The sequence below is a fragment of the Peromyscus leucopus genome, chromosome 11, assembly GCF_004664715.2.
Source record: "Peromyscus leucopus breed LL Stock chromosome 11, UCI_PerLeu_2.1, whole genome shotgun sequence".
Taxonomy (NCBI): Eukaryota; Metazoa; Chordata; class Mammalia; order Rodentia; family Cricetidae; genus Peromyscus; species Peromyscus leucopus.
Window position 1 is genome coordinate 53,988,682 of NC_051072.1, and position 10,072 is coordinate 53,998,753.

At 45.6% G+C, this 10,072-nt stretch overlaps 1 protein-coding gene across 1 annotated transcript in view; it reads right to left on the reverse strand.

Moving 5' to 3' along the window:
• Tbca (tubulin folding cofactor A) overlaps window positions 1-5,153 on the reverse strand; it is a 57,136-nt gene extending 51,983 nt beyond the window's left edge. Inside the window, exon 1 of the mRNA XM_028871658.2 lies at window positions 5,053-5,153. Coding sequence (XP_028727491.1) covers window positions 5,053-5,105 — 53 coding nt within the window. The 5' untranslated portion in view covers window positions 5,106-5,153. The remainder of the gene's footprint in view (window positions 1-5,052) is intronic.
• Window positions 5,154-10,072: the final 4,919 nt, after the last annotated feature.

A 10,072-nucleotide genomic window follows, 5' to 3' on the forward strand; every position in this document is an offset into this window, starting at 1 on the left:
AAGTTGGCTTTAAAATCAAAGGTCACCTTCTAAATTAAATGGATGAAAAATTTTTTTCTTGTAGAATTTCTTGAATTTACCACATGTCTAGTAACAAACTTATTTTATAAACACATATCCCACTTGGAAATGTGGAGTAGACAAAAATCTCTTAGCTAAAATACCACATCTTGATACACAGAGTCAATTTTCTTCCACTTTAGTGAAAATATTTTCTAAGTAACTAGTACAGAAAAAAAAGCTACTATGGCAAGGATTTGTATTTATGTCACACATTTTAAATTAAGTAAGGCCTGATGTATAGAGGTCGACAGCATATAGGTGTACCACCAACGCCTCCAAATACATTATAGCATAGACAAAATAGAGATCCCGGAGTTAGGTGCACAGATGATCAATCATCTTAGTTCACCTGGATATCTCCAGTTTTAACATAGAATGCTCCACATCCTAGGAAACTCCAGTCCAAGAAAATCAGGACAGTTGATGCCACTTAAACATCAATGGACAGAACCAGATAGATGACAGTAATGTCACAGATCTGTACTGAGGAAGGAAATTAGGTATAGTATTTGGTCATTTCCTACAAGAGTAGCCAGACTAGCTGTGACATATCACAGATACCTGTAAATCTAGTAATCTGAGAAAAAAAAAATCTAAATCTTTTTAAAAGAGCCAGCCAGACTGTGCTAGTTAATCAATTTGACACATTAAAGTCACCAGAAAGAGGGACATTCAGCTAAGGAATTGTCTCCATCAGATTGACCTATTGGCACTTTCTTGATTAATGATTGATATGAGAACACCAAGCCCTGGGCAGTACTACCTCTGGAGAGGTGGTCCTGGGCTGAATATGAGAGCAGACTGCACAAGCCCTGGAAAGCACAGTGGTAAGCAGTCAGTCCTCTTCCATGGTCTCTGCTTCAGTTCCTGCCTCCAGGTTCCTGCCTGAGTTCCTGCCTCGGCTTCCCTCAGTGTCGCCTGTTACCTGGAGGGTAAAGATGAAATAAACCCTGTCCTGTTTAAATTACTTTTGGTAATGGTATTTATCACAACAACAACAAAGTAACTAATACACAGATCAAGTCTACCAACAATGCCCACTACTGTCCATGTATCACTTAACTGAAATGCTTGGGACCAAGTATGTTTCAAATTTCAGAGTTTTTTCAGATTTTGGAATGTTTGTATAAATTTTACCAGCTGAATGTCCATAACTCCAAAATCAAAGTGCTCCAAAATCTGAACATGTTCAACGTCACATCAGCACTCAAAAAGTTTTGGATTTCTAAATATTTTGAATTTCAGATTTTCCAGTTAGGGATGGTCAATCTGTACTGAGTCACATGTTAACGAAGTTAACTGCTCAGAAACATTTCATTTAATTGCCCCTATCTAATGCACATGTCTATTTCCACAGCTTGAATTAATCCTAAAAAGAGAAAAATCTTGCAACTGAAAGGTCCCCTCTTCATCAACTTAAGGTCCCCTCTTCATCAGAGGCTCAGTACCAGGTCAGCCTCACAGCTGTCCAACATTCTTAGTAAACAACTCTTTCCTGTTCCTAATGACTTATTCTCACCTCTAACTTGTTTAGGTAACATTTCTCTGGAAGGAGGCCACCATGAAGCTCTTACTATTTTCCACTTGTGTTGGTTTGAATGAGAATGGCCCCCATATGTGTACATATCTGAATGTTTGGCCCCTAATCAGTGGAGCGATTTGGGGCCTTGTATGAAGGGATATGTCACTCGGGTGAGCTTTGAGGTTTCATAGCCCATAACAGGCCCAATCTCTGGCTCTCTCTGCCTTCAACTTGAGAGTAAGCTTTAAGCCCTGGCTACTGCTCTAGCACCATTCCATCCACCTGCTGCCATGCTCCCACCAGGATGGTCACAGATGCACCTCTGAGACTGTAAACAAAGCCCCAGTTAAACGCTTTCTTTTCTAAGTTGCCTTGGTCATGGTGTCTCTTCACAGCAACAGTGACTAAGACACCAGCTCAAGCACTATCAATGAAACTCACTCCTACTTCTACTTGACGTACAGGCTGGGTCTCACCCACTAGACTGCTTCCACCATTTGCCATCATGATCAGGTGGCCATCTTGTACCACTGCATTATGCAAACCACCATCTATTAACTACTACCTGTTTCCATGCTCCCTTAACTCTTAATCCTTCTGTCCAGACTTCCTCCTAAATCCCCACATTGGGAACTTCTGAATCACAAGTGCTGCAGCAGATTTTATTAAACTTCACAGTCTAATCCATCCAAAATGAACTCTAGGACAGAAACCTAGAATATAAATTCTAGTGGCTCTCAAGTTTGAAAGGAAAAACAAAATGAACTGGGTAATGGATGATGGCCTTACATCACTTCTTCTGATAAAGCTTATGACTTCTGAAGTGAAATGGAATTACAGGAAATGGACAACTGGCTGGCTACAAGGGTGGAGAACAGAAGCTGGTCTTGAGACTAATCTTTAAAAGGAGTCTGTCCAGGATGGATGGGGTGTCTCAGCAGGTAAGAGGTGCTTGCTGTCAAGCCTGACTATCTGAGTTTGATCGCTAGGCCCCACATGGTAGAAAGAGAGAGCAGACTCCTGAAAGGTGTTCTATGATCTTCATACCTGTGCCATAGCACAAATGCCCCCTTCCATACACAGAGTAAATAAATAAATGCAATTAAAAAAAAAAAAACACAACAAACCTAATGAGCAGGAATCCTTTTCACAAAACCAAGAACATTCTTGAATCATGAGCTGATTAAGAAGTCTTTGAAACTAAATCTGAAGAAGGGAAAAACAGCTTCTCTTTTAAGTGCTTTTTATTATAAAAAGGTAAACATATACAAAAGGCCTATGATCATTCTTCCCCAACGATTAATGTCTGCCTCATCCATACTCCCCTTTGGGTGAGGTTAAATGTAGAATTCCACCTTAGTATATTAACACAGGACAGAATCACAGCAAAATAAGTTCTTAGGAAAAATAAGGAAGTAATATTTATGGATGTAGACTTTATTCAGCAAGCCAAAATACGAGCAATCAACAGGTGAAATACAAATTTTAAGTTTAAAAGTATACGTCTTAGTTTTACAGTATGTAAGAGGAAATGCTACACCAAAATGTCAACAAAAGAGCCACGACAGAAACGTATGATACACATGTTCATTAACTTATATAAGCAATTTGAGATTATGGTAAATTATGAAAGTTTCATGAAAATTCACTGAAATATGAATACCAAAATTAAACTTTGCCAAAATGACGTTTCTCTAGCATATGTATTGTAAGGATATAACTACTTAAACTGAATAAACTTATAGAACAGTATACAGACCACAAGGGTGATAACTATCGAGGACATACCAATTAATGGAAAAACACTGCAAACCATTTCCCATGGTATCTACTTCAAAGCATTCTCTCACACACCCGGGCTCTTTTCGGCCAAATAGACAATATGCTAAGGCAAATGACACAAGGAAAGTCCGGCTAAAGAGAGCACAGCTGTGGGCTGAGGGATGGTGTGGATTATTTGTATTTTGGGTTATATACCTCATACTCCCCTCCGTTATCCCAAGTTTCAATGCTCTACCCACAACATCCCAGTTGTAATCAGAAATCTTCTTTCCTTTGCTTGCTCTGCTACTAACTTGCAGTATGACTTTAGATACAATTTAGATTGTGTAAACTTCATTAAACATGTTCCTGATCAAGAAAACGTTTATGGTGTATCACACCAGCCACTCTTTACTTGCCACATCCTGTAACAAGCAGCAGAGCAGACATTTCTTTTCAATAACTGGATGCAGGGGGATTTAGACTCTACCTTACAAATTCAATACAAGAGGCACAGTGCAACGTGGTATGTTCCAGAATACATACATCAATGACAGAATCAAGGTTTGAAGTGGAGCCGGGCGCTGGTGGTGGTGGTGGTGCACTGCCTTTAACCCCAGCACTTGGAAGGCAGAGAGACAGGCGGATCTCTGTGAGTTCGGGGCCAGCCTGGGCTACCGAGCGAGATCCAGGACAGCCAAGGCTACACAGAGAAACCCTGTCTCAAAAAAACCAAAACCAAACAAAAGATTTGAGGTCAGCCACCATTCAGGACCAGGTATGCACTTCCCTACCACTCATACCATCTCCTAGCTGTCTTCGTAATAAACGCTTCCAAAGTCCTGTGTGAAGTACTACAACTCAGGGGCAGTATCTCAAAAAGTGACTTTCCTTCCCTGGTTTGTCCTCCCTCTGATGGGAATATCATAAACGGCAGAGAGATGGCTCAACAGGAAAACGCTATTCCCACTGCAGAATGACCTGCCTCGTAAGGAGGCGGTGCATCTTTTCTCTTGGAATGCTTCACAGCTGGATCACCTTGGATCTACACAAAAATAGTTCTAAGGAGCCCCTAAGTATGTACTGGCAGTCGGGAATAAAGGCAAATCACCAGCCTGGCCTACGCATGGGAGGCAGCATCCCACAGCTCTGGGGCGAGCTCCCGGGGAAGAAGTTTGCAGAGGTGCTCAAGTTGGCGCCCCAGTTCCCAAAGTCTGGGAGTCGGGCACGTCAGGGCACCGGGCTCCGCCCCCGTGCCTGCTGGGTGAGGCCCGCGTTCTCAGCGTCCCCTAAACTTGAGCGCCGCCGTCCACCTGAGGCCAGGCCAGGGTGGGCTCCGCCTCCGCCCCGCCAAGTTCAGCGAGCCGCCCGCCCGCCCGGCGCGCGCAGGCCAAGGCCTCTCCGGCCGCAGGCCACCCCCCTCCTCCCGGCCTGCGGGAGCCGAGGGCGGCTCCGAGCCCCGCACACGGGCCGGGCCGGGCCGGGCCAGCACCGCGCTCGCCCGGAGCCCCGCACGGAGGGCGGCCGGGCCAGCGCCGAGGGCGGCTCCCGGCCAGCGCCGGCCCAGCCTGAGTGCGGGCCCCTCGCGTCCCGCCCCGCCGAGGCCGGGGCGCCGCGCCTGCCTCGGGCCTACCCTCCGCCGGACCTCCCGGGCGCTGAGGAGAGAAGAGCGGGCACCGGCCGCGGCGCCGCGGGCCGTTCCTTACCGCTTCACCACGCCGGTCTTGATCTTGATCTGCCTCACGCGAGGATCGGCCATGGTCCCTAGAGCGCCGCAGGAAGGAGGGGGCGGGACTGCGCGGCGCGCCGGCGCAGAAGGGGCGGTGGTGGGGTGGTGGGCGTGGCGTCGAGGGTGCGCGCGTGCGCACCCTGGAGCCCGGCCCAGCCACGCCTCCCTGCCCGAGCCTACAATCCCTGACTCTCTAAATTGTTCCCTCCAGTGCTGAAGGTGCCCAGCATCCCCTACCACCAGTGTCTGCCTGCTCTCCTTGTGCTTGAACAGGCAGCCCACTTGGTTTGGACACAAGTTGCACTTTTTTTTTTTCCTAGTCTCCACAACCTGAGTTAAGAAACTTTCTGTTCCTGAGAAACTGGGCAGGATTATCTGCTTAATGGACAGTGTGACCTAGAAACTGATATCGAGGATTATTTTGGTTTTCATTGTCTGTTGTCAAATGGAGAAAGCTATCTGTATTTGATGAAATAAAATGCCATGCAAGCAGTCCAAAGAAATTTTTATCCCTTTCCCTTAAAAAAAATGTTTGTAGGGCTGGGAGGTAGTGGCATGGGAGGGAGAGGCAGGAGGATCTCTGTGAGTTTGAGGCCAGCTAGGTCTACAGAGTGGGTTCTAGGACAGCCAGGGCTAAATGGAGAAACTCTGTCTCGAAAAAACAAAAAAGTTTGTAGAGTGTGTGTAAGCGTTGCAGCGCGGATGGAAAAGTATTCTGGCAATCGAGAACCAAGGAACACCACAAAGTCACTATAAGGATAGCAGCTTACAGCCCTGCTCCAGGGAAAGGTCCCCCTAATGTAACAATTCTGCCCTTGCAGGGGAGGGTTTCCCCAGCAAAGTTGTTACAGTTCTTGTGGTCAGGTCCGCCCCCCACACTTCTACCTTGAGAAAGTGTACAGTCTTGCTGTGCTCTGCCGAGGCTCCTTCTCCGTTGAAAGAAGATCTTCACCCAAACCTCATTCAAGAGATTTACTGGGAGGGAAGAATCCAGGTGAGGAGTGGCTGCCTCTGCCAGGGTGGAAAAAGGAAGCAGCAACTGATCAGGCACAGGGCTTATATAGGGCTTCGTAGGGGTGGAGTTTTCCAGGGTAGGAATTGCTCAGATTTCAATCCTCTTGAGTTTGGATAAACTCAGATTGGCTAGATTTCATGCTCAGGGATTGGTTGGTTTTCTGCTTAGAGATTGGTTGGTTTTCTGCTCAGTTGATCAGGAGCAGATTTGACTCTGGTTTCAGGGCCAAAGAGTGTTTCTTTCATTGGGTCTGGTTCCAGGGGCCAAAGTGTGCTTCTTTTTCCCTACATTGTGACTTATGTAAATTGTCATGTGCTGTTTGAGCATGGGGAAAGAGAACTCTGGGGGCAAGGAAGTTCCTCCTATCTGCATTTTGGCAAGTTTGTTTAAAGTGTCCAGCAAGCCTCCCTGTCCTGAGATACACTGGCCCCCTAATCCTGTCACAGGGAGGAAGCAGTACAGCAAACAGCTAAGTGCATTAAAAACATTGCACCTACATGGCTTAGAAGGTAGTAGCCCTTGTCCCCAAGCCTGGTGGCCTGAGTTCAATCTGCAGGACTCAAAATGGTGGACTGAAAGAACCAACTTCTTCAAGTTGTCCTTTGATCTCCAAAAGTACACCATGGCACACAAAAACACCCAGAGGCGCTCAGGTATACTAAATAAATGGTTTTGGTTTTGGTTTTTTGTTTTTGCTTTTTCCAGACACGATTTCTCTGTGTAGCCCTGGCTGTCCTGGAACTCAATCTGTAGACCATGCTGGCCTTAAACTCATAGAGATCCACCTGCTTCTGCTTCCAAGTGCTGGGATTAAAGGCCTGTGCCACCACTGCCCAGGCATAAAGGTGATTTTTTTTTAATTATTTTTTTTAAGTTGCACCCTTGAGAACAGCTAGAAAGCTAAACGTTTGGAGCAGAAGTTAATATTGTTTGTCCTACACTTAAAAAATGCCCACACTGGCAACAAAATAGCAGAAGGCCATCCACAGGAGAATACACTGGTCATCACTCACCCACAAACCCCAGGAGGACTTCTCTTGTCATTTCTGCTGGGTGTTTAAAGTACCCGGGTTGATGATGTTATCTATTTGTCCACTCTTTCTCTCTGTATACTTGATAAGCTCAACCCTTTGAAAATAAGAGTATGGCTACTGTAAATCAGTTTTGTATGGAGCGCCAAACACCACCACTAGCGTATCTTAAATCGTTAACATTTTTAAGGTGTGTTGTACATGAGAAGTGGGTGTGTAAGTCAAGCAACCTATCTTACACATGGAGCTCTACCTTTTCATGAGTACAGGACCCTGGTACTTAACCTCCCTGGAGACCCATAGGAAATAGTGCCCACTTTACAGGACAGGTATGGAGATTGAAGCATCCAGCTCAGCCCCTAAACTCGGCAGACAGAACTTTTGACTGCACTATATTTTCAAAGATACGATTTGCATAGAATGAGGCACCCTCGGGTACGCTCCAGAGCCCCTTCCTGTTGAAGTACATGCTGCCGCCCCAAGGAGGAATTCAGGCACAGCCTCCCCTGTTTCCTTATTGGTACTGTCCTTGGTACTGTCTTTCACTTGGCTGTCCTTACCCATTCTGTCACTTAATACACTTCTATTCTTCATGGCTGGCTCTGGAACACCCTTCAGTCTTGGTCAGTACAGAACCCTGAGCGTAAATCCAGGATCAAAACCCAGCTCCACTGGAAAGTCTTCCAGGGCTGACTTCTGCCTGTGTAGCCTTCGGGAAATATATTGGTGATTTGTATTACGTGTATATTTGTTTGGAGACAGTTTGATTTGAGTTCCTCACAAGGGTTGTGCTCACCCCTTTAGCTGGAGTAGAAGCATCTCTAGAAGAAAGAACCTTCTCTTTTATAAACCTTCCTCCTAAACCTCCTTTTGTGTTGTGCACACAGCGGGCGCTAAATCCAGTAAACGCTATTCTCCAGCTGACTGGCACAATGCACTACAATCCCAAGTGACACAGCAGAGCTTTGAAACATAGGGGAGCGGACAAACACACAACAGCAGAGTCACCAAAGCAAAATACTGTGGAGGAAATGGAAGCTGCAAATCATGCACCAAAGATGCCTCACCGAGGCCGTTTGCTACTGTCCAGGTCTGTTCAGCCACCACAGATAAAATCATTTGACTCATCACAGTGTCTTTTTTTGCCCAGGTTTTCAGACATGCCAAGCTCAGTTTTTGTATTCCTAATTTTCAGTAATTCCTTTTACACACACACACACACACACACACACACACACACACACACACACACACACACACACACACACACACACCTACTCTTTCTCCCCAACCCCAGCTTTGGAGATCTCCTTAGCCCCTTATCCATTTTTTTGAGTTCTTGTCTATGCGTTAACTGAAAATCACTAACTGCTGTATGTAATTCAGCAGCCCAAAGACCACTGCTGCTGCTGCTGTACATGTTCAGTCCCAGGCCCTCCAGAACAGTTTGTGTTTATCTGTGTCTGTGTAGTCTACATTGTGTGCTTGGGGCTGTAAAGTAACAATATGGAGCATGACATCACCATTAGCAGTAGAGAATTAGATGAACTTGCCCCAATTTCTTGAGCTCATAGTATTAGTTAAGGATATGTGTTTGGGAGTCAGACCAACCTAGGTCAAGTCCTAACTCCTCTTTTCACTAACGGTAACTCTGAACAAATTACTTAATGTCTCTTAGTCTGGTGTCTTTATTTGTAATGTGTAGAAGATGGTAATAATGCCAACCAAATAAGGCTTTCAGAGAGCTTAAATGAGTGCTGGTGTTTATTAAAGCCCATATAAAATGTTTGTTGGTTATGTATCTGGGAAAGAGGTACTAAATAAGGAAGCGTGCATACAATAGCATATGAACATAGAGGTGTGTTATCATTAATGTCAATGAGATCAGACTGAGTTAGTGTTTGATCATTTCATATGACAAAGACCATATTTAAGTTATTCATCATTATATCCCATCACCTAGCTATACTTGGCCATGGTAGGCACTCACATTGTTTTAGGCCTTTCTTTCTTAGTTTTCTTTCTTTCTGACAAGCTATGTTGCCCAGCCTGCCTTTAAACACACTATCCTCCTGCCCCAGCCTTCGAAGCAGAAGAAATTCTAGGCAAGTGCCATCATGCCTGGCAATGTACATTTCTTCAATAAATAAGTAAGCTGCTGTGAAGAGCTTTTAACCATACATCACAGAGATTGCTCATTCCAGTGATGACATTGACCACCTCAAACACTCCCCACCACACACACACACACACACACACACACACACACACACACACACACACCTTCCTCTCTGTCTGGCTCTGATGAACAGCTGCAGAGATAGCTCAGTGGACAAAGTGATGCTGTATGGGCATGAGGACCTGAGCTCAGATACCTAGAACCCATGTCAAAGCCAGGCATAGCCGTGTGTACTTACAACTCCAGTGCCAGGATGAGGGATGCAGATTGGAGGGTCCCCAAAGGACTCGCTGGCCGACCAGCCCAGCCAGAACATCAAACTCTAGGCTCAGTGAGAGAACCTGTCTCAAAAAAATAATGTGAAGAGTAATAGAGGAAGATATCCAGGAGTCAACCTTTGACCGCTATATGTGCATGCACAGGAGAGTGCATCCACACACACTTGCACACATGTGTATGCATACATCACAGAGAGGGGGAGAGAGAGAGGGAGGGAGGGAGGGAGGGAGGGAGGGAGGGAGGGAGGGAGGGAAGAAGAAGAAGAAGAAGAAGAAGAAGAAGAAGAAGAAGAAGAAGAAGAAGAGAGGAGAGGAGAGGAGAGGAGAGGAGAGGAGAGGAGAGGAGAGGAGAGGAGAGGAGAGGAGAGGTGAGGAGAGGAGAGGAGAGAAATGTGTGAAAGAGGCCAGGATTACCCATAAAGCTTGTATATTTTGTGTCTAGACGTCAACACTCATCAGAGAGCATCTAACATTGAGAGGCATTCAATAGCCAA